General features: G+C 37.5%; 1 protein-coding gene across 1 annotated transcript in view; it reads left to right on the top strand.

Moving 5' to 3' along the window:
• The first annotated feature begins 10724 nt into the window (after positions 1-10724).
• The window catches only part of TMEM182 (transmembrane protein 182), a 52616-nt gene continuing 37656 nt past the window's right edge, over positions 10725-25684 (top strand). The window contains exons 1-3 of the mRNA XM_007097772.3: positions 10725-10856; positions 11095-11194; positions 12881-12979. Coding sequence (XP_007097834.1) covers positions 10725-10856; positions 11095-11194; positions 12881-12979 — 331 coding nt within the window. The remainder of the gene's footprint in view (positions 10857-11094; positions 11195-12880; positions 12980-25684) is intronic.

The raw sequence follows: 25684 nt of genomic DNA, 5'->3' as shown, positions 1-25684 counted from the left end.
GTTTACATTTTGTGTTGTACAGTCTGCGGGTTTGGACAAATGCATAAAGGCATGTATCCAGCATTATACTATCATGCAGAATATCCTCACTGTTCTATCAATCCTGCACACTCTACTTACTCCTGCTTCTCTCTTGGGGTAAAGTTTCTTCTTTGCTTCCTTCTTTCCTTCCTTTCTTTTTACCTCCTTTTTTTTCTTGCTTAAAACACACACACACACACACACAAAACACACACACAAAAAAAAACCCTTTTGTTTTTCTCAGCTACAAAGGGTTTTCTCTAATGCCCTAAGGTGACAATTTTGTTTCTCTTCTCCATTCGGATTTAGGCTTTTGTTCCACGGGAGAGTTGTCAGTAGAGTTTGGCAGTGGCTACTTTTCTGATGCCTCAGGCAATACTGAGGTAGGAGAGGATGGAGATTCTCCCCAGTCTTTGGAAATACCTGGAAGAGTTTGTTGATGCAAACAAATTGATATGAATCCCCCTGTGTATGGGTAGATCTTTATGCTAGCCACACTTGGCCTGTAGCAATTCATAAGGAATTTGTAGCTAACTTACATGCCACTCAGCATGATCCACTATATATGCATGGGTCCTTTTTCTTCCTGGAGGCACATGTCTTTCCCAAGAGATACAGATTGGTTAGTTGTTCACCTGAGATCTCAATTCTCTCATGGGTTCAAGAAAAGTTATTCATTTAAAGTTTGTCTAACCTTTTGTTTGTAGAAAGGGTGGCAGAATGTTCCTTCCAGTTTCTACACTTCCAAGATGAAAATGGAACTTACTCCTTTTTTTTTTTTTTTTTTTACATTGCTATAATTCTTTGACAGCTGCTATTGAACTGCAATCTGCAAAGAGCATCTAACTCCTGGCTTTAGTTTTATGTTCTGGGGTAACACTTTAGGGTCCCACCCTTATGACCTCATTTTATCCTAATTACCTCCTAACAAATACTATATCCAAAGAAAGTCACAATGGGGTTAAGGATTCAACATATGAATTTTGGGGGGCACACAAACTAGCATAATAAGAAACCCTGCCATGGAGAGATGCCTCAGTTTCCTTATTGATAAAATAGGGGAAATCATAGCACTTATTACAGTGGGTTATTGTGAAGTTTAAATGTGTTAATAAGCACTTAGAACAGTGCTTAGAACAGAGCCAGTGCTACGTAAGTGCTGGGTGCTATTAATTTGTCACTGTGGTCATTTTTGTTATTTAGCTGTTGTGTTATTTGAGTATCCTGATATGTCCTGATTTTCAAGTGCTTACCCCATACTTCCTATGGAATTAAATCTACAGAACTTAAAGGACTTGGCTGAGCAAAACATGAAGAGAAGTCTGTGTAGCCCTTCATGCAGAAACCACCAGCACCTTTAACAGTGCTGCAGACAGCGGCCTCTCCCTGGACAGCTTCTGACTGTATTTTCACACCAATGCAACACCAGCTATTTCTCCTCTTTGAGACTTGGTAGCACAAAGGTCACATGGATGTGTCTCCCCACCCTGCACTCTCTTACTCCTGGATTGGATTGTCTTTCCTTTGGGGCACAGAACTGGCTTGCAGACGCTGAGCCCATTTGAGCCTCTTGCTTTGGGAAAGTCATCTGAAGTGGGAATGAAAAGACCATCTTCATTTTTACTGAGAAAGAAGACCAGTGGCCAAGGTGTGGAAGGACAAGGCAACACACCCCAGAGCCAAGGCAAACATGTCTTTCTCTATATGAAGATTCAAATCATGGCACACGAGATTCATGGAAAGCACTTTCACAACTGAGGGACAGGAGAAGGGAAACTTTTTATTCACAGGTTTCTGGCATGTGGAGTGTAGCATGTACCCTCAAGAGAGAATTGCAAGGAAACAAAGGGATGAGTAAATTCAAAGTAGCAATTCTTTAAGATGGATATTTGTATAATAGATACATTCTGATAAGTTATATCTGTTTGATTTCTAGTTTTACAAATCAAAAATATTTCCCCTTTAGTCCACTGTTTTGTTTTTGAAATTGTTTATTATGTTTTGATTGCAGCTGAAGGCAGGTTTTTAACAAATAAATTCTCAGTTTTTTACCTCTTTCAGGAGCTGATGCACTTAAGTTCACTAATAGAGTTCCTTATGGAGCTCTATGAAGCTAGATAGTGAACTCCCTTTCAAAGTAAAGGATGTCATTGTAATATAATCCCCTTTGTGTGAGTTACTTGTATAAGTAGCTCTCAATTTAATGGAATACTAACTGCCTAAATTATTGAGGTGAGTGAGGCAGTGGATCTTGCTACAGTTGTGTTCAGTGTACGCTGTTCATCAGGGCCTTGGTACTTTGGTGGAGCCATCTTAGTAAAGGCTGATCAGCATCAAATACTATTGTGAAAATAGCAAATCTTGTATTTGTATGTTAGAATGTTTGTATTATATAAAAATTCCCACAACTGACCATAGTGGACCAGAGAATGCAAATTTTACCTGTGGCCAGCAGATGGCAGTGTTCAACCCAGTTCAGTTCACCTCCATAAGATTGCTGGCTTACTTATTAGGTTAGTTAAGTTTTTCCCGAGCACCTACCTCAGGCTGGTAGGGGTGTAGCAGTAAACAAAAACAGAACCACTAATAATGTCCAGTGAGTTTATTTGTTGTTACATACTATGTGTAAGATGATAAGGCCTGTGAATAATCTCTTAAAACTACAGGATGTGGTCCTGTTGTCATCTTGGTGGATGGGAGAGTAGTCAGGAGGAACACACACAAGAACCAAGAACCATTATAAAAACAGAACTTAAAGAAGTCAGTAGAGCCACAGAGACAGATGGCAATGTTTCACTGGCAGTAACAATCTGTTTCAATAATGATCATAGGGAAGCAATTGATGTTTCAGGTCTGTTGTCTTATGTTTAGGGCTGTGGTCCCACAGTCCCTTACTGTAACCCTTAGGGCCAGATGTGTTTAGAAGTCAGAATTTTGGGGATTTTGGAAAAGTAATATATTATATATTACCTAATACCCCCATTGTAAGCTGGGGAGCCCTGTAATCAAACACATTCATACTTATGCAATAAAATACATGAGAAATTTACACTATAATTTATATATACCCTTATGCCCATTAGGTCTGTTTTACCAACAGCTTTTGGTTTTCAGAGGTTTTTGAATGGCAGATAAATATTGTGGATCTATATTATTCCATGACAAAAAATAATTCAACCCCAACTCTCTAGAAAACCATTCCAGTTTTTTTTTGGAAAATGGATTCTCAGTCTATAGAAGTTTGTGAGAGTTTGATTTATATACAGGCATACTTTGTTTTATTGGAGTATACTTTATTGTGCTTTAACGACATGGTGGTTTTTTACAAATTGGTGCTTTGTGGCAACCCTACATCGAATAAGTCTGTTGGTGCCATTTTTCCAATAATATTTGTTCACTGCATGTCTCTGTGTTAGATTTTGGTAATTCTCACAATCTTTCAAACTTTTTCATTATTATTATACTTGAATTGTATATCAGTGATAAAACTTTGCAATATCATGATATCATGATAAAACTTTGATGGATGAGGAGTTGCTTCTTATGGATGAACTAAGAAAGTGTTTTGTTTTGTTTTGTTTTGTTTTGTTTTGTTGTTTTTTCCAGATGAATCTACTCCTGGTGAAGATACTGTGAAGATGGTTGAAATGACAACAAAGGACTTAGAATATCACATAAAATTAGTTGATAAAACAACAGCCGCAGTTTGAGAAGCTGGACTCCAGTTTTGAAAGAAGTTCTACTCTGGATGAAATACTATCAAATAGCATCGCCTGCTACAGAGAAATCACTTGTGAGAGGAAGAATCAATCCCAGTGGCAAACTTTATTGTTGTCTTATTTTAAGAAATTGCCTTCAGCAAACCACCCTGATCAGTCAGCAGCCATCAACATGGGGACAAGACCCTCCAACACACTTAAAAGATAACCACGATGTGAAATCTCAGATAATGATCAGCATATCTTAGCATATTTTTTTAATGTTTTATTTATTTTTGAGAGAGTGTGAGCAGGGGAGGGGGAAAGAGCAAGAGAGGGGCAAAGGATCTGAAGCGGGGCTGGAACTCACCAACTGTGAGTTCATGACCTGAGCTGAAGTCAAATGCTCAACCAACTGAGCCACCTAAGCACCCTGCAATGAAGTATCTTTTAATTAAGGTATGTACATTGTATTTTTAGACATGATACTCTTGCGCATTTACAAGACCATGAACTGGGAAACCAAAAAGTTCATTTGGCTTGCTTTATTGTGTTATTTGTTCATTTCATTGCCATGGTCTAGAACCAAACTCACAATATCTCTGAAGTAGGCCCATATTTCTTTACAAATTTGTTTACCATTTTTAGGTCCTGGGTATTGTCATTCTTGAATATTTTTAAGCTAAAGTGAACCAGAATTAATTTTGTTTTCAAAATGCTTAGTTTAATTAGATATTTTGAGATAATTAAGAGTATTACAGTATCAGGATTAGAAATTATGACCGTAGAAAAAAGAATGTTTGCTCATTATCATGACTTGAGATTTCTGCTAAGTTTCAGTGTATTTACCAATTAAAAAAAAAAACAAAACACAGTTAACTTAAAAAAAAAAAAAAAAGACATTGGATCAAAATAGTGGATCAAAGCCTTCCATTGTTTAGTTGTCCAGTCTTTGGTTGTCAAGTTTTATTTAACTTGTAAAAAACAAGAAGGAAACTTACCACCCTAACTTGGAGTGCTAATGATCTTCCTATACTCTAGATTTTAGAAGGTTGATTTTTAAACTTTTTTTTAATTAAAAAAATTAAAAAGGTTTTTGTCAATTTCTTTAAGTGACAAAAGACTCTAAAAGGAAAGTTATTTCCACGAAGTCAGGAGGCTCTCCAAATGAAATTGTGACAGTAGAATGATCAGGATGAGAGGAAAAAGGCAGGGATGACCAAAGAGTTCAGGGAGCTTTTAGAATGGAACAATAAAACCAGACCAGCTTTCTTGGCTGGGGCAGTTACATCATGTTTTCTAATATCTGATTTCACAAAGTGTCTGTTTGTTTCCTTGTTTATTCTTTATGTTGTTCTCAAAAGTACTTGAAGCAGCTTACATAAACATATATAAAATGACATGTTAAACAAGTGTGTGTGGGAGAGAAAGTCGGGGGCACACAGGAAGGAAACTAAGGAAGGCACCTTGGGAAGAGTGTGGGAAGCTGGGACATCACCTTTGTACATTTGTCTCTGAGCTTTCCAGGTACCCGGGTGGAGACAGAAGTACTCTTGGTGTCATAAGAATATAAGCTCATTGAGGTTAGAGAGCACATTTTATTCACTACCATCATTCTGGGACACAGCAATCTGCCTTAAAACAGGCATTTGATAAATATTTATCAAAAGGATACAATTTATAGTGTCTCTAAGATTAAAAATAATAGCAGTGGTCTATGGAAACACAACTTCTTTCAGTATTCAGAAATTTCCTCCTGGTCTTCATAAGAAGGCACTGTAGATACAGGGGCTAACATTCTTGATAACATTTTGAAGAATAATGGGGCATATTTTATGGGGGGGGCTTTCATTTATTTGTTTATTCATTATTAATTTGTTCATTGAGCAAACATGTCTTGACCCAAGTTTTCCCAAGACGCAGGGATTCAAAAAGTGTCTATGGAAGACAAGAGTGTAATTAAATACAGGAAAGTGTTATAGGTTGTACAATACAGTCTTCTTGGAGAGTACTGCTAGTACTCAACACCCACAAGAACATGTAATACAGAGTAGGGACTTGCTATGTATTTGTTGAGTGGATTAAGGAAGAGTTCATCAGACAGGTGGAAGAGAAGAGAGTTCTAATCAGAAGGGAACAGGATAGGCAAGGATTTGGGAAAATGCTGCAGGTGGCCTAGGGGAGAGAATGATGTATATGGGTGTGGGGAGGGCTAGGGGCACTTGCTGAGAGGTTAGTCTGTTGAAATAAACCCGAGTCCTATCTGGAATGCTAGCAGAGGGAGTTTTATCTTGTATTATGATTTTTTTAAAAAAAATTCATCAAAAAATTGTCTTCAGCTAAAGGAAGGATAGAAGAGAAACCTAATGTGGGTATTCCACCGACTCATTTGACACGCCCTCTTTCCTAATATCCCCAGTTATCCTCTGAAGCGTTGTTCCTGTTTTTCCATATGGGAAGCCAAAGCTCAGAGATTTGAGTGATTTGCCCAAGCACAAATCATCTTCTATGAAAGACGATTCCCACTCTTCTTAATTCAGTGAAATCCTCATTCTGAAAACTGCCAGTGGGGAAGAGCTGGTACCTGCAGCTCCTGCTCTTGTGTCCAGGTTTGTTGTATTCTGGAGGACCGGTCCTAAGTCTGCACTCAGCCACCTAGCCTCCTCATTTAGCCTTGGGGCCACAGAGAACAATTGAGCATCATAACAAAGGGGTAACCTCTAGGGTCTAAACGTAGAAACATAACCCATTAATTATTGAGAATTGCCTTTGGCAGTGAGACTCCAAGCAGATCTCTCTTGGCTTACCTCTGGCCATCTTTCATGTGACCTAGACCATCTTTGACTCCTACCACCAAAAAGACTTTTAGATGCTAAGATTCCTGCTCAAGAGAGTGGACACCCATAGAGAAAGTGGTTGTTTCATAGTCTGTCTACTGAAGGTTGTCCTGTATTCAAGGTATTTAATGTGCTTAGGTTTCTATCTGCTACCTGGTAGATGCTCATGGATATCAGCTGTTATTATTGACCTCAGTTCACATTTTTGAAAATCCAGTTTTCCCACAGGATCAAACCTGAGATACCATGCTTAGGTTTGTGGCCTTGCAGATTCAGTGTGATAATCATATCAACATAAAAATAGATTCAATATCCACCTAAAGGATAGGCAATGGAGTGGTTTATTACAGGGTATTACAAGTTGGGGTTGGTGCCTGAGTTTGTCTGTTTCTCCTCATCTCTTGGCCTTTCACCAGAAAAGAGTGTGAAGGGAAAAAGAGACCCTCTGCCCAAATCCGTGGAGATGATAAGAACCCAGCAGCTTTTTAGGCATCTTCCTGGTGCACGGACAATTGTTCAGGCTGCTGAAAGAACCTGAGGAAGCTGCACGGGGTGCCTGGGTGGCTCAGTCGGTTAAGCATCCGGCTCTTGATTTGGGCTCCGGTCACGATCTTGTGGTTTGTGAGTTCAAGCCCCATGTTGGGCTCTGCACTGACAGCACAGAGCCTGCTTGGGATTCTCTGCCCCTCCGCAGCTCATGCTCTCTCTCAAAATAAATAAACTTAAAAAAGGTATTTGGGAATATTTTAAGAATCATGCAAAATTAGGGGAGTGGCAAATGACAAGCAAATGGTCCAGTTTTCTAAAGAAAGGAAACACGTTTTGACCCCTGGAGAGTAAGTTTCATTGCATTTATCAGTAAGAGTCTAATGGAGATTCTCAAAAAGAGGAAACACACACCCCACTAAAATCCATCCCTCCAGGTTTCACAAAGAACAGGCCATGCCAGATCGGGGCGCTTTCTTCTGGGACGGATTATCAGTTGGATGGCTCAGAAGGTCATGGACTTGTATCTCAGCCAAGTGTCCTAATACAAATTGATTTTTATTTTATTTTAGTGCCTGTTGCATGTCAAGCACTGTGATAAGCACTGGGGATAATGGGGCTAAAGCAGTTTAGTTTCATGACATGAGAAGTACTCTGTGATATCAAATAGATGCACACAAATGAATGGTGGAAATAATTAGATTGCTTACTCATAATTGATTTAATAAACACACATTTTTATAATGATGCTTATGCATTTTTGGATAAACCAGAAATGGTGAGAAAATGTCATTAGTTGATGGACCTAACCCAGAAAGATGATTTTTGTGTGTGACAAATACCAAAATTGAGATGAATTATAACAATGACAAAGTTCCACACTCCTTCCTGCTTACTTAAAAAAATCTAGTTGTTTGTATGTGTGTATGTTTGTTAATGTGTGTGTGTTAAAGATTTAGTATTGATGCATAGATGTTTACCATAAACCTTTGGGATATAAATAAATAAAATCTTCATGAAGAAATTCCTCCTCCTCTCCAAAGAGCAGTGTTGGTGTCTACGACCACAACTACACAACCACAACTACACAACCACACTGACGCTGGGAGAGGGGTGGGCTGGGAAGGAGGAGAATGTGTCCAGGTTGGCCCAAAGCTCATTATTAAACCTCTATGTACTTCATTCTAATGAATCATTTATTTTTTCCCACTAGGGCATGAATTCCTCAAGGTCAGGGCCTATGTACTGTAACCTTAATGTCTGGCAAAAATGTCTCACAAGTTCTCAATAAGCACTTCTTCAAGACGTATTTTCTCCCCCCACCCCCCCAAAATCCTTAATTTGATCTGATATTGCATTAATTACCGAATAGCATCTGTATTAGTCTCTTATTGTTGCTACAACAAATGAATAAAAAATTGGTGGCTTAAAAGAATACAAATTTACTATCCCTACAGTTCCAGAGGTCAGAAACCTCCCAAATCAAGGTGTTGGTAAAGCTATGTTTCTTCCTTAGTCGGGGAGGGGCCCAGGGGGAATCTGTTCTTTCCTCTTCCAGGCACTAGAAGCCAGCCATATTACTTGGCTTGTGACCCCTTCAAACCAGCAACTCTTTGACTCTTTTTCTTGCCACATTCCTTTCTCTGCCTACTCTGTTAGAAGAGATTCTCTACTTTAAAGGGTTCATGTGATTAGATTGGGCCTACCTGTGTAATCCAGGATATTGCCACATAACCTATTCACAGATTATGTGATTACAGTTAGGATTAGGGTGTGGACATCTTTGGGAGATTATTATTCTGCTTATCACAGCCTCTGAATCAGAAAGGTGGTGGTATTCAGGTGCTAGGCTCTATGCAGAAGATTATACTATGCCTCACTTCAATCAAATCCTTGAAGATTGTAGCCAAGAACCAGAATAACAGGGAAATTTGGAGTTGTGCCAACCTAAGGGATGTTTAAAAGAATAGGATGTTTAGCTTAGAAGAAAAAGACCTCAATTTAGGGGTCCAGTAGCAGTTCTGGTTTGAGGAGGCTTGAGATGACTGCTTCTTCATCAGAAAAATACCAGGAAATTCTGTCACATGACAGAAGATTGCACACCTGTGCTATGCAATCTCAGGGGACCAAATAGGATTAATACTGGAAACTTTAGGAAAGCAGCTTTTGGCAGAACTTAAGGTTGGGCTGTGTGGACATTCCTGACGTCTTTCAAGACAGCAGGCTAGAGACGGCCTGGCTCCATGCTGTGGGGGTTCTTACAAAAGAGATTTGAGCATTAGATAAGGAATCAGCTGAGGTGTTCTGTTGAATTCCATTTAGCCCTCGCAGCCACTGATTCTGTGACCTAGAATTCCATTCATGACCTTCGGGTACCTCTGACTGCATACAGCCAGAACTGACGAAGGCCCTACCTCCCTACTGAAGAGTCATCTTTTGCCCTCCGTGACTCTGTATTTAAGGATCTGTCCCATACCAAGCAGAAGTGGTGAAGGAGGCTGGTAGAGCTGATGCCTCTTCAGAAGATGCACTAACTCACATTATTGTTGAGAATATATATTTAAAAGGAAAAACCAAAAACAGTAGCCATAGAGACAGTACCAATTTTAAAATGCTACACAAGTACTTAAAAATACTCTCCTGTATACTCAGACATGAAAAGAAAACAACAATAGAGATAAGGCATGGAGAAAAGTATAGATTCATGAGGTGGTTTGTATCAGAATCCAGGATGTTTTGACGAAGTTGAACATTTAAAACGAAGGAAACAAAAATAAAGAGTAGACCAGATTCTTTCATCTTCATCCAGACAACAATATACTTTGGGACTCTGTTTTTCTTCGGTTCACTTTGGGGATGGTTATTTGGAGTAACTTGTACAAGATATTGGAGCTGCTGTAGAAAGTGCTGTTTTTATGTCAATAGTGTGGGTAGCATGAAGGTACTTTTTTGTACTTTAAATAGCCTATGTTACTTTTTTCTTGATCTTTTAAGTATACATCTGAATGTCTAGGTTATACACTTGAGCTGTACTCCATGATACGTTAGACCACTTGACCCGCAGATTATTTTGTATCCCTAAAGTATCCAAAAGGAATTAAGAAATTAATTACAACTTTAATTATATTCAAGAAAACTCTTTGTGGTTCCTTATAGCTGTTCTTTATCTGTCTTCAAAGAGAGTCTTAAGTGTCTTCGGCTTTGGTGTTGTAATGGTCATTCTAGACCGAGGAGCTTGTTCAGACACTTAAGACTTTGGGCCAATACTGCCAATGACTTCATACCACTTCATCTTCTTCCCACTTCTATGGATTACCCAACAGCAAAAATGGTCATTCTAGCCAGCCCCTGATATTCCTCTCTACAGTCAGGGGAAGGTCAGCTATTTTTTGATCCCCACGGGAGAGAGACAGCTCCTCAATCAGTATCCTAAAATAGCTGGCCATTCTCAGCTGCTGGGCTGGAGTCCCTCCAGGGGAGAGCAAAGGGAATACAAATCCACCCACTGGGTGCGAGTGAGAAGTCACCAAAACATGAGCTAGGAGAGGCTTCTAAAGAAGATCCTGCCTACTTGAAAAATCTTTCTTATTTTTCTTATTTTTTTTTTTTAATTGAGAAGCTACGTGTCTGCCATTTTTTTTTAATTTCTAAGTTTATTTAAAGGGAAACCAGTGGCTTGAAGATGAGACTAAATATTGCCATCTTCTTTGGGGCTCTCTTTGGTGCTTTGGGGGTTTTACTCTTTTTGGTGGCTTTTGGATCGGATTACTGGCTTCTTGCAACTGAAGTGGGGAAGTGTTCAGGTGAACAGAATGTGCGTTTCTTCTTCCAAATACTGATGTACTTGGTAGGGATGAGGGTAGCCTTATGTATCCTCTTGAAATCAGAGAACAGTGGTGGAGTGCCTATTTCTTCACAGAAGAGATAGGTAGCAAGCTACTGACCATCATTATTTGGGATAAAATCCATTGTTTTAATATTTTCCCGGATGTGATAATTTAGGTTATGTGCTTTGTGTTGATGGCAAATTACTTTCTTTGTGTTCTGTACAGATAGAGAATGTCACTTTCCACCATGAAGGATTCTTCTGGAGATGTTGGTTTAATGGGATTGCGGAAGAGAATGATTCCAGTATCTGGAAGTTCTGGTACAGTAAGTGCAATTTAGCTTTATTTCCCCTCGTCATTAAAATAAGAATGAGCAGCTTCTTGTTTAGCATAGATCACTTACAAGATAGGATTGGATTCTTACCTGTAGAATCCTGATAGAATGTCTTCAAAAGATTCATGAAGTGATTCTTTTTCAGTAAGTAGAAATGGCTATATGAATAATTATTTTATTTTCTAACCTAAAATAGGGGTCTGAATATTTATGGCAAAACTGAATTATCTTCTGTTTCCTTGCTCATATTTAAAATACACTCACCCTAACAACAACAACAGCAACAAAAAAAACTAGGTATTACCTATAGTATTTTTCTTGTCTATTATTGCTGTGTCTGTTATTGCTGTGTTGCAAATAAATTAGTTTTATTTTTGGCTATCAACCCTTTAAATGTCAAATTTAAAAATTAAGATATAGAGATCAGATATTTTATATTGGTGGCTTTAAAGTTAAAAAATATCTTTTTTTTTTTTTTTTTTTTTTTTTTATAATGAAACTTACTTACCAGCAGCGGTGGATGAAAGCACACTCTGTTTGGGCTTTAACCAAGGTAGTGGGAATTATCAAGAAATGCCTGGCTTCTGATGTCTGTGTTCTCTCATAGAAACTTGAGAGTTCCTTTTTGATGTAGAATAGCTTCTTAAAAATACAGTACATTCTTTTCACTGTATTTCCTATATTATATTAACCTCTGAAAGTAAATTCATTGAAAATAACTAGCTTTTATCTTATTGCATTCAACAATAAAAGAACTATTTATTACCCTCAAGGTTATTGTAGGTTGAAATTATTAGTCTCCTTATCCAATACTCCTGTGATATATCAAAATATGGCATTTACACACTAGTCAAGATTATATGATAAAATAATATATAATAAAGAGATGAGATCTTGGAAGACGTAAGCAAGCTGACAGCAAGTTGGCATATGTGAAAGGAACAAAGTAATGATGAAATGGAATTTTGCAAGAAATAGTTGGTAGGCTATCTTGTAGTCCTTTTGGAGAGGAAAATGAGCATGGAATCTGCCAATGAAAAGCATTCAGACTCTGGCAGAGTAAGTCAGACTGTGCAAGAGGAAGATTTTGCCAAGGACTTAGAGAAAGAAAGAATATTTCACTCCTCCTTAAAGGGTACACAGTGAAAGTTTCAAGTTTTCCAACAACATAAAAGTTTTTTTCTTGTGTTTTCTCCAAATACTAAAAATGCATTTAAATTATTAGCTTGTATGACCTATCATTTCCAGCTTTTCCCTAAAAATAGAATATAGGATACATTTTATATTAATCAGAGCTGACAATGGGTAAATCTAAGTTTATTAGAGTTTTAAAACAATTACTTTTTGAATACTATGTGCTAGGCATCATGTTGGGAACTGGAGAATATGGCTGTGAAAATAAATGAAGTGTAGTGCCTTTAATCTTAAGGTGATATTAGGGGCATTCCCAGCATTGAACTATGTCATGAACTAGATGTTTTGGATGAATCTACTTTCCAGGTTCCCTGAGCTGCTTGATGTGAGTTTCCCCCCCCCCCTCACTCATCAGTTCTCTGAATCTGTTGCTCCCACCCACAGTTTATTTAGCTTATCTATCCCAGGTCCTGTATGTCTCTTGTTAGGAAGTCTTCACTCAGCATCTCAATAACAACTACCATCATTTGCTCTCCTTCCTAGCCAATCAGCCACTGTCCAAGAACTGCATGCACGCTTACCTGTCACCATATCCCTTCACGAGAGGGGAACACAATTCAACCTCCTATGACTCTGCTGTTAGTAAGTACCTTTGTCTAGAGAATGCCTCCAAGAAAGACTTGCTTTTCTGAAAAAAAAAACTAATTTAACATATATCATTTCAACATTTTCTCTGGAATCAATCTGTTATATATAAATAATAAAATACCATTTTAATACAATATTTATAGCTCTAATATAATATAGCTCAGAGTTAAAAGTAAAGCCATTGTAACTTGCTGCTTATAAAAATTTTTTTTTAATTGTGTCCTCTGGTGTGGAAATAATGATGTTTATTAGGAATAACTGCTTCTAGTGGGTTTAACAGACCTAAAGCTAGTCTTATAATGGAAAATATTATAATCCACACCCTGCTTTAAAAACATTGTTTGTGTAATTGTTACACATAAGAATATGATTATGCTACTGGTTTCCTGCAAAATGACTGGACTTCCTTATATGTGATATCTCAACGAAGAATAGTCAGATGTCATTAACTGAGAGTCGTGATTACCGAGTTTCCTTGGTATTTACATCCTCTTTGTCCTATGGAAGGTACACAAACTCAGTTGGTATGGAAAATATATCATATATACTTAAATGTAGTTTTATACAAAGTACAAAAGCTCAATATGTCAACTTGATTCTCAGCTGGTTTCATGAAGTTTTTAACAAAGGGTGTTTCTTGTAATCTTAAAACTAAGAATTGGTTCATTATTTACCAATGTCATAAATAAAGACAAAAAAATATTTGTTTTTTTTTTCAAAGAGAGTAAGCAGCATATTTACTTTTCTGAATAAACTTATATTAGTAGTCCCCAGAGAATCAATAGGAGATATATAGGTAGGGGTGGGGGTTGGGAAGAGAGAATGATGGATGGATGGATTGATGGAGAGATTTTAAAGAATGGGCTTATGTGATTGTGGAGGCTGGCAAGTCTAAAATCTATAGGGCAAGATTTCAGGCTGGATAAGAGTTGCTGTTGTAGTCTTGAATCTGAAGCCTAGAAACTCTGGTAGAAGTTTTTCTTTAGGTAACCTCAGTCTTTAGTCTTAAGGCCTTCAACTGATTAGATGAGGCCCACCCCCATTATGGGTAGTTTAACCACATTAGTGCATAAAATTAACCATTGCAAATTATATGCCTTATAATTTTAAGTTTGTCAAAGGATGTAGCATTTGCTCATATCACACAATTAACATGACACTTTATGGAGTGGAAGTGGGGTCTGAATAGCAAACGAGATAAGCTGTCATACAGCCATGCTTATCCATCATAGTCGCTTGTGCCTAAAAGGGCTCTGGCTTTTGGCCTTGAGAACGAGCGGTGTGAATGTTCCTTCCCATTAATAACTGCAAAAGGCACTTCCATTTGTCAAAGCATTTTGCATTGTGTGACGTGGACCTTTTCACTGATAAGAGAAGAGATCACATAGGAAAGTGTATAAACTATTCTGTCTCACAAAAAGTTGCAAAAAAGGTATCCCTTCCCTGACGTTCTTACTTTTGTAAAATTGACCAAGAAGTAGCAGAGTAGAACAGGGTTGATTTTCCACAATATTAGGTGTTTGCATAGCTATTAGTGTTCTGTTGATAACTCATGTATATGTTCAGGTCCTGTGATGATCGGATAGGTATCATGGGCGCTATATATGTTTAAATGAATCTACATATTTGAAGAGTCTGTAGCTCAAGGAATTAGCGGAGAACTTGAAACACAAGGTGACATGATCTAAACATAATAATTATGATGGAGGTGGAGTGTACGTGCATGCCCCAAAAATTATACTGCAATTACAGTTAGAATCATTATGTAGCACTGCATATAATTACTGTGTCATTTTTGGATCTAATGACAAAACCATATTCCAATTTTTTTTTTTTGTTTTAAATGATCAGACTCCCCTTGGCTCACATATTGTCACTCCCTATTCACTTTAAGCAGCTTTATCAAACATTTTAGCAAACATGACCAAGACGGGAGGAAGGCTGTCCTACAAAGAAACAGCTTATACACATTTCATTTACATTCATAGTAACATACAATGGTATCTGACATTATATTTGGGTGATTTTTTTTATGGTTCCCTTATCCAAGAGAAGGGCCATCGGTATCGTGAGAAGGGTTTTATCTGACTGAAAAGTGAGTGTTTCCTAGTTAGTGAGGCTATCTAGTCTTCACCAGACCCCATATGTACTCTTGGGTTTCATATAGCCTCATCATTATCAGGCATTATACATTTGCCAATTTATCTTGGGTAAATTCAGAGTCTTGTTTGTAAAAATTGGATGCATTCCAGCCTGGCAAATATAATTGGTAAAATAGCTTTGTATTTTCCTTAGTTTTTGCAGTTACAGTTAGCCAGTATCGAAATCAGTGAAAATAATATAGCAGTGTTTGATTGTTCTGGAAAGACTATTTTACAATCATTGGATGCTACTGTTGAAATTGTTCTATTTCATAATAGGGAGACTGAAACTCAGAGAAACCTTGTGACTCGGTTTTCACACAGCTGATCCTTGGCAAAACTAATGCAAAGGTCCAAGTCTCTGCATTTTATTTATTGATAATCTTATTATAAACTACAGTGAAATGAAAAGGCAAATCTTAGTATTTGCCGTTAAATCTTTCTAAGCATGAGTCATTTAGTTGGATCTCAACAAAAGAGCAATTTTAAATTTATGTTGCCTTTCTCTACTTTTCTATCTGATCCTGACCTGTGTATACAGTCAGGTCTAATTCAGTGTTTCCTTTATTTATTTATTTTTTGTCTCAAGTACACATTCTAAAATTCAATTATGCTCAACTTTAGTTATTTGAATGGTTGCCCAAGCCTAGAGAAGTTTTGAGGTAGGATTGTATACTTTGACTTCCTTTATTTTTATTTTTTTAATATATTTTTTAATGTTTATTTATTTTTGAAGGAGACAGAGACAGGGTGTGAGCAGGGAAGGGGCAGAAGAGAGGGAGACACAGAATCTGAAGCAGGCTCCAGGCTCTGAGCTGTCAGCACAGAGCCCGATGTGGGGCTCGAACCCATGAGCTGTGAGATCATGACCTGAGTTGAAGTCAGATGCTTAACTGACTAAGCCACCCAGACGCTCCACTTTGACATCCTTTAAACAATTCTATTGCCTTTTGATATCTGTCAGAATTTAGATTTTCTGGTTTGTTTCATGATTAAACTCAATAACAATTCATTTATTTGGTATCATTTGGTGATGATGTATAGAACATAGATTAATTTTCAAGATAATTCAGCCCTTGAGTGAATTAATAATTTTCTTGCTATCCCCATAGCCTTTGGCCACACCTATATCAAAGTGCTCATTGCATGTAACTGCAATTGTTCACCTTAGTTTCTTTATTATTTGTTGGAGCTCCCTAGAGACACAGGATGTAACCTACTCATATTTATACCCCCAGAACCTAGTATAGTGAGTGGTACTTAGTAAGTGCTTAAATATTTCTATGGAATGACTAAGTGCAAAAATTCCTTGGCCTTCTTATTCAGCAGAGTATATTGAACATGATGTCTCCTTTCCTTCATAAGTTGGAACAAACACATACACAATGGCCTTCTTTGAGTTCTTCAGAATCAGTGTTTGGCCTCCTGCGTTAGGGCCTTTGTACCTGCCGTCCCTCCTCCCCAAATGCTGTTCCTCTTTTCCCAACCCCTCCTCCCTTCACTTCTCTAACAAAGCAGGCCCATTCTCTGAGCTAATACATACTTCAGTTTTCTTTCTTTTTTTTTTTTTCAATTTTTAAAAAATGTTTATTTTTTGAGAAAGAGAGCATGAGCAGGGGAGGAGCAGAGAGAGAGGGAGACACAGAAACCAGAGCAGGTTCCAGGCTCTGAGCTGTCAACACAGAGCCCAACATGGGGCTCAAACTCATGGACCACAAGATCATGACCTGAGCCAAAGTCGGATGCTTAGCCAACTGAGCCACCCTGGGGGCCCCATACATCAGTTTTCTAAGGAAACCTTCCATAGAGGTAGTTTTTGATATCAGATATAATCTTTAAGAAAAAAATGATAGAAAAGGAGGTGGTAAAATATCAGTTATATTTAGGGGGAGAAAAAATAAGCAAAGGCAGCCCACAAAGGAGAAAGAGAAAGAAGCCTTGAGAAAGAAGCTGATGAGCAGGCTGTCAACACTGTTCCAGGGGCCTGTGGGCAGACAGGAAGAGTCTTGGGAAGGAGGTGGTGTCCCTCAGTGACAAATGCAGAAGTAGAAAGGAACTGGATAGTACTGATAATGCAGGGGTTCCCATGGCCACTCATAGCTGTGCCTACTGAAGGCTCAGCTACAGAGGCCCTCAAAGGCTCTTTACAGGCATCTCTTTCTAAATGTAAACCCACAATGCCCTGCTGGTTTGGCCTGAGACCTGAGGCCTTCTGCTCTGTATCCCATTCCTGCTCACTGCCTGTTCCCTCAGATGGGACCTGAGGGCCCTGCCCTCTTTCCTGGCAATGCCCTTCCTCCTCCAGGAACCGTTCCATTTTCCTGCACATTTTGTCACCCAACAGTCCTCCTGAGGGCCTAGCCCTATCCCAGGCTTCTTCCTCCTTCAGGAGGAAGAGGTGAGAAAGCAGTGATGCTCATAAAGGGGCAGAACCACAGAATGATGGGGGCACAAAACCTCATACAGGGTGGTTAGGGGATGGGCAATGAACAAGTTGAGACCTTTGTGAGGAGCCAGCACTTGGACTTGGAGTAGCTCCCAAGAGTACACATTTACAGAGAATACTAAGTCCTTATAAAAACAGTCACACACACACACACACACACACACACACACACACACACACACACACCATCTTGCTTTGCTATGCAAGGCAAAATAAAATATAAATACCATCATATCTGACAATTTTATTTCTTTAATATTTTAGATTTGAGTCTAAAGTTAATGCAAACACATAACTACGAAGGTACATCAACACACCTGAGGCACCTAATTTCATTGGGATGACCTTCTGCTTCCAGATCAATTATGCTTCCATAGCTGGGTCCTATTTACGAATTTTCCCATGTTCAATACAGTGAATCTGGATGTTGTCTTAAATTTACCAAATTTCCTTCTGTTCTGCTTTAGTTATATAGCAAAAAAACATACATTGTAAAATATAATGGAAATCAGTTCCTTTTTTGTTTTGTTTTGTTTTGTTTTTTGGTCAAAAATGTCAAGTACCTAGATATTTAGAAATACCTTGACATTCACTCAATGTCCTACTATTCATTCAGACATTTGGGATTACACAGCCACAGACACAGCGTGATATTACGGGGTGACTGCAATTCCCGATTTCTGGCTGACTTTTCACCTGTGACCCAGTGAAGGCTCCCCTGCATTCAGATCACAGGGCACTCATAGGGAAGCTCGCCCCGTCTTCCAAAGCTGCAGCTCATGAAGATACAGTTGGCTTTCAGGTCCAGGTCCCAATATCAAAGCTGTAATTAAAAATCACTTTTTCAGAGGGTGTTATTTTGTGTTCTCTACAACTGATTCATGGACATCTAAGGATTGATTGACAGCTTATGTGACATCCCTGCACTAATGCGGGGAGATTGCCTTCTGAAAACAAGACTGTGTGGTTATTTACCATAGTGTGGCTTGACTTCCCTTCATGGAGGACAGGCTCCAGCCTCTACAGAGGCTTCTGGTGATAGCTATTGAAATGTCAATCACACTCAGAAGTAGAAATATTCTCCATTAATAGAGAATCTCTTGGTGCCTTGGCTGTATTGACATTTGTGGCCAGATAATTCTTTGCTGTGGAGGCTGCTCTGTGCATTGTGAGATGTTGAGCAGTACCCCTGGCCTCTACCCCTGGAGCACCCTTCAGTTGTGCCAGTCAAAAATATCTCTTAACATAGGCAAATGTCCTGAGGTGGGTGGGCACAAAATCACCTCTCATGAGAACTACTGAAACATTCTAGACATTCATTCCTAACACTTCTGAGGACCCAAGCTCTTCTTTAGAATTATACTGTAAACATCTGTGCCCAGCTCCAAGTCTGGACTCAAAAAGCATATTAATAATGGTTAGTTTCCTGTCTCCATGCAGAATATACAGCCAAAAAAGGAGCAAGGATCTGGTCTGGGTCTCTCTCATCTTTAAATATTACCATTTCTACTCCAAGTTGTGGATCTTGTCATAGAAAAAATATTTACTAGATCCAGTGGAAAAAAATATCGAATGACTGCTGTAGGCTGGGCACTGTTCTGCAGGCTTTAGTGTCAGCCCTAAACTTATGCTTATGGAACTTTCATTATGGGGGGAGGCAGATGACAAACAAAATAAATCAGTTAAGTACTTGGGGAGAAATAAAAGGGGGTATAGTGTGTGTGGAAGCAACCTCAATATTAAATAAGGTGACAGGCCTCATAGCGAAGGTGATGTGTGTTTTGAGTTGGCCAGCCCTGGTTGAATGGGGGTCTGTCATCCAGCTAAGCTGTCATGATTCACAATCCTTCTTTTGAGGCTAGATGGATGCTGTGCACAGAGTACTTAGCAGTGGAGCCGGCTTGTGGTAAGGGTTCTATGGCAGTTAGAAGTTGGGCTTTCAGTCAGTGTATCTGTGTTCACTACCTAAAGCCACCACTTCCTGCCTCTGACTTCTTTATCTCAACAAAACTCCCTGCACTTGTTTATGAAAGGGAAATTAGTATAGTATCAACTCACACAGTTGTTAAAATGAGAATAGGTAAAAATACAAATGCTTAGCAGAGTAGTTGCTATGTAGTTGGTACTCAATAAATGTCAGCTATTTCTAGGGCAATATGCCAATTTAGAGCACTGATGATAAGTCCTCATGAGGGCACGTTAACTCCTCATGGCTTCTCCCTAGTGAAATGCTCCGGCTCTCTGCACTGTGTGTGTGTGTGTGTGTGTGTGTGTGTGTGTGTGTGTATACGCATGTGCGTGCGTGTGTGTGCGCAGTGACATCAAGCATTTGGTAGAGCTCTGGCAAAGAATAAGGGCTTCAAAAGTGGCTTTCCTCATCCTAGTACAAGATACTTAATATTACCATCTGTAATGGCCAAGCTTTGTCACTTTTTATCTAGTAATTTTGATTAAAATTCATTCAACAAATATTTATTGAGCACATACTATGTGCCAGGCACTGGGTTCTGGGGAACAGCAGTGCACAAAAACAGATGGAAATCTCTGTCCTTGTGGGGCCGACAGTCTTGAGAGGGGAGACACACAAGACAAGATAAAATAAGTCAATTTTATAGTGTGTTGGAAGATGAAAAGTGCTCTGGAAAAGCATGACACCTGAAAAGAGGCTGGAGACTAGAAGCTGGCAGAAGTGAGGGTGATAAAAACTCTGTAATGTGCTAAGAAGAAAGCTTGGCTCTGAGAAAATGATATTTAGTGGAGACTTGTAGAAAGTGAGGGAGTGAGCTCTGTGATATCCAGAAGAAGAGTGTTCCAGATAGAGAGAGCATGAGATGCAAAGGCCCAGAGGCTGGAACATGGCTGATGTGTGCAAAGAGCACAAAAGAAGCCAGTATGGCAGGAAGAGATTGAGTGAGTGGAGAGTAGAGGAGATGATCAGAGAGATGGTGGGTTCAGGGAGAGGTTGGGCCAGTGTAAAGACCTTGGCTCATGTTCTGAATGAGAGAAGAAGGGGACTGATGGATGATTTCTACCTGATTTGTGTTGTAAAAGAATATCTCCGATTATTGCATTGTTAACAGACTAGTCAAATGTGGAATCAGGGGACTAGTTAATTAGGAGGTTTGCTATATTTCAGATGGCTAAGAAAAAGATATTAAAAGGTGAAAATTTGTTTGAATCTGCCATGGTCCCTTAAAATTGTTTCGAACCAGTAAGAATATCTATCAGTATCAGTAGCACAGCACAACACAACAAAAAAACTCCTATGTCCAGGCTGCTATATACCTTAAAATATCAGTCCTGGATTCCAGATTTTCCCTTTTTTAAATTTTAAACAAGTATTTTATTGTAGAAATTCTCAAACATAGTAATTATTAACATATTTTCTAATTGAATGATCATTACTGTGAATTTTGAGAGTTCTTTATATATTCTAGATATAAGTCATTTATTGAATACATAGTTTCCAAACATTTCCTCCCACTCTGTAGCTTTTTTCATCATCTTGAAAAGACCTTGAAAACAAGGTCTTTCACAGAGTAAAAGTTGTGAATTTTTATGAAGTTCAGTTTATGGAGGTTTTCTTTTATGGATCGTGTTTTTAGTGTCATCTCTGAGAACTGTTTACCAAACCCCAGGCTCTGAAGTTTGTCTCCTCTTTTCTTCCAAAAGTTTTATAGTTTTATGTTTTATATTTAAATCTATGATCCAGTTTGAGGTACTTTTTGTATAAAGTGTATGATTTATAATTTTTCAAACATGTGTCCCATTTCCCTAGCACCATTTTTTTTTGTAAAGACTATCTTTCCCCCATTGAATTGATTTTGCACACATTAAAAAGTAGTAGGTCATACTTGTGTTGGACTATTTTTGGATTATGTATTCTGTTGCATTGACGTATGTGTCTGTCCCTCTGCCAGAGCCACACCATCCCGATTACTTCAGCTGTATCTTGAAGTTGGGGTGAATGATTCCTCCTATTCAGTTCTTTCTTCAAAATTATTTTAGCTATTCTAGATCCTTTTCCTTTAAATTAAAATTTAGGATAGTTGTATCGATATCTATAGTAAGCCTTTCTTGGATGATAGAATTGCCTGTATCAATTTGGGAAGAATTAATTTTATTATGTTGAACCTTCCAAACTGTGAATGCAGTATATCTTTCCATTTATTTAGATCTTTAATTTCTTTCACCAGCATTTTGTAGTTTTCAGCTTATGCTGTTAGATTTCCATCTAAGTATTTAAATTTTTTTAGAAATTATAACTGCTATATATTTTTAATTGTGGTTTCCATATATTTATTGATAATAGGAATATAGTTGATTTTTAATGTGTATATTGTATAGTGAGACCTTGCTGAATTTACTTAGTAGTTTTAAGAGGTTTTGTATTTGTTTTTTTGTAGGTTACTTTGGATTTTCTACATAAACATTCATGTCATTGGCACATAGACCAGTTTTATTTCTTCCTTGCTTATTTACATACCTTTTATTTCCTTTTCTTACCTTGTTGCATGGGCTATAATTTCCAGTACCATGGTGAATAGCAGCAGTGAAAGAAGACACTTTTGCCTCATTTCTAGTCTTTAGGAGAAGGCATTCAGTATTTTTTCCTCAAGTATGATGTTTGCTATAGGCCTTTTTTTTTTTTTTACATACATTCTTTATTAACTTGAAATTCCCCTCTATTCCTTATTTACTGAGAGTATTTATAATAAGTGAATGATGAATTTTGTTAATTGTTTGCATCAGTTGATATGATCACAATTTTTATTCTTCTTTAGCATACTAATATCACATATTACATTTATTGATTTTCAAATATTGAACCAGCCTCTTACCATTGGAATAAACTCCATATGGTCATGATAAATAATTCATTTCATATATTGCTGAATTCTATTTGTTAATATTTTGTAAGGATTTTTTCATTTGTATTTATGAAGGATATTGGTCTATAGTTTTCCTTTTTTTAACTCCTTTTTCTGGGTTTAGTATCTGTGTAAAAATGATTTCATAAAGTAAATTGGGAAGTATCTTCTGTATACAAGAAGAGATTGTGGAGAATTGGTGTTAGTTCTCTTTAAATGCTTATGTTTGATAGAATTCACCAGTGAGATAATCTTGGCCAGGAGATTTAACTTTCAGGAAATTTAAAATTATAAATTCATTTTACTCAATAGTTACAGGGCTATTCAAATTATGTAGTTAACATTGTGTGATTTGTGATGGTTTGTGTTTTTCTAAGAATTGGTTCATTTCATCTAAGTTGTAAAAAATATATATAGAGAGAGTTGTTCAAAATATTCCTTTATTATTTTTTATGTATGCTGTATCTGTGGTGATATCTCATGTTTCATTCCTGATATTGGTAACTTGTGTCTTATTTTTTCTTTGTCAGTATTGTTAAAATAGTGTTAATTTTGTTGAACTTTTCAAAGATCCTGCTTTTGTTTGTTTGTTTCTTTGTTTTCCTATTAATTTTCTGTTTTGAATTTCATTGATTTCTGCTCTTTATTATTTCGTTCTTTCTGATTGCTGTAGGTTTGTCTTGCTCTTCATTTTGAAATGAAAAATTAGGTTATTGGTCTTTTATCCTCTTTTCTAATATAAGCATTTATGGGTATAGATTTCGCTCTCAGCACTGCTTTAGCTGCTTCCTACACTTTTGATATGTTTTATTTTTCTTTTCATTCAACTCTGTGTTGTCTCATTTCTCTTGATACTTTATTGTTTGACTCATAGATTATTTAGAAGTGTGTTGTTTAGTTTCCAAAAGTTTGGAGATTTCTTTTCAATCTTTCTGTTATTAATATTTAGTCTGATTCCCTTGTGATTAAAGACCATACTCTGTATAATTTAAATTCTTTTAAAGTTAATGAGATTTGTGGCCCAGGGTATGGTCTATTTTTCTCTGTATTCCATGGCACTTGAAAGAATGTACTGCTGTTGAATGGAATGTGTTGTGAATGTCAGTTAGAGCTTATTGGTTGATGGCATTGTTGAATTCTTCTATATTCTGACTGATTTTCTGTCTAGGTTTTCTAGTAATTGGTGAGAAGGGATATAGAAGTCCCCAGCTATAATTGTGGATTTATCTACTTCTCTTTTAATATGTAGCAGTTTTTACTTTACATATTCTGCTCCTTTTTTGTCAGATGTATACACATTTGGTATTGCTATGTCTTTTTGGTAGAGTCACCCTTTTATCATTATTTAATGTTGCCAATAATTTTCTTTATTCTAAAATCTATTTTATCTGATATGGATAAAATATCTCCACTCCTTAATTCTTTGAATTAGTATTTACATGGTATGTAATTTCTCATTTTTTTTTACTGTCAATATTTCTATATTATTATATTTGAAGTGAGTTTATACACAGCATATAGTTGGAAGATTTTTTTAATCGAGTCTGCTAAGCTATCTCTTTTCAACTTAAATATAATTTTTTAGAGAAATTTTAGGTTAATAGCAAAATTGAGAGAAGGTCCAGGGTTTTTTCATTTACCCACTGCCCCCACACATTCAGGGTTTGCCCGTTATCAGCATCCCCCTACCAGAGTGGTACATTTGTTACAACCGATGAACCTACATTGATACACCATAATCACTGAGAGTCCATTATTTTACCTTAGGGCTTACTCTTGATGTTGTTCATTTTATGGGTTTAGACAAATGTATAATGACATGTATCCATTATTACATTATCACATAACATGATTTCACTGCCCTAGAAATCCCGCATGCTCTGCGTATTTACCCCTCTGCTCCACCCCAACATCTGGCAACCACTGATATTTTTACTGTCTCCATAGTTTTATCTTTTCTAGAATGTCACATTGTAGGAATCATAGAGCATGTTGCCTTTTCAGATTGGTTTCTTTCACTTAGTAACATGCATTTAGTTTTCCTTCATGTTATTATCATGTCCTGGTAGTTCATGTCTTGTTAGCACTGAGTAATATTTCATTGGCTGACTTCACCACAGTTTATTTATCTGTTTACCTATTGAAAGACAACTCCGTTGCTTCCAAGTTTTTGCCGTTATGAATACAGCTGCTATAAACATCTGCATGCAGGTATTTATGTGGACACAAGTTTTAATACCAAGGAGCATGACTGCTAGGTAGCATAGCAAGTATATCTTTCATTTTATAAAATACTTCTAAACTCTCCTGCACAGTGGCTAGAAAATTTTGCATTCTTACTAGCACTGAGATTTCCTATTGCTCCAATCCTCTCTAGAATTTGATATTGTTAATATTCTGAATTTTGGCCACTTTGATAGGTGTGTAGTGGTATCCTGTTGCTTTAATTTGCACTTCCCTAATGACAAATACTGTGGTGCATCTTTTCATAAGCTTGTTTGCCATCTTTATATCTTCTTTGTTTCTCTTAAGATCTTTGTCTACTTTTTAATGGAGCTTTTTGTCTTCTTATTCTTGAGTTTTAGGAGTTCATTGTATACTTTGGCTCACAGTCATTTATTGGATGTGCCTTTTGCAAATATTTTCTCCCACTCTGTGGCTTGTTTTCTCATTTTCTTGACATTGTGTTTTGCAGGAGAATTTTTTATTATTAAATATAATTTATTGTCAAATTGGTTTCCATACAACACCAAGTGCTCATCCCAACAGGTGCCCTCCTCAATGCCCCTCACCCACTTTCCCCTCTCCCCCACCCCCTATCAACCCTCAGTTTGTTCTCAGTATTTAAGAGTCTCTTATGGTTTGCCTCCTTCCCTCTCTGTAACTTTTTTTTTTTCCCTTCCCCTCCCCCCTGGTCTTCTGTTAAGTTTCTCAGGATCCACATATGAGTGAAAACATATGGTATCTGTCTTTCTCTGCCTGACTTATTTCACTTAGCATAATACCTTCCAGTTCCATCCACGTTGTTGCAAATGGCATGATTTCATTCTTTCTCTTGGCCAAGTAGTATTCCATTGTATATATAAACCACATCTTCTTTATCCATTCATCAGTTGATGGGCATTTAGGCTCTTTCCATAATTTGGCTACTGTTACCGCTTCTCGGCCTTTTGGCTAAGGTCAAGTGCATAATTTGGCTATTGTTGAAAGTGCTGCTATAAACATTGGGGTACAAGTGCCC

The sequence above is a fragment of the Panthera tigris genome, chromosome A3 (genome assembly GCF_018350195.1).
Source record: "Panthera tigris isolate Pti1 chromosome A3, P.tigris_Pti1_mat1.1, whole genome shotgun sequence".
Lineage (NCBI taxonomy): Eukaryota > Metazoa > Chordata > Mammalia > Carnivora > Felidae > Panthera > Panthera tigris.
This window is presented reverse-complemented; position numbering and strand designations above follow the sequence as displayed.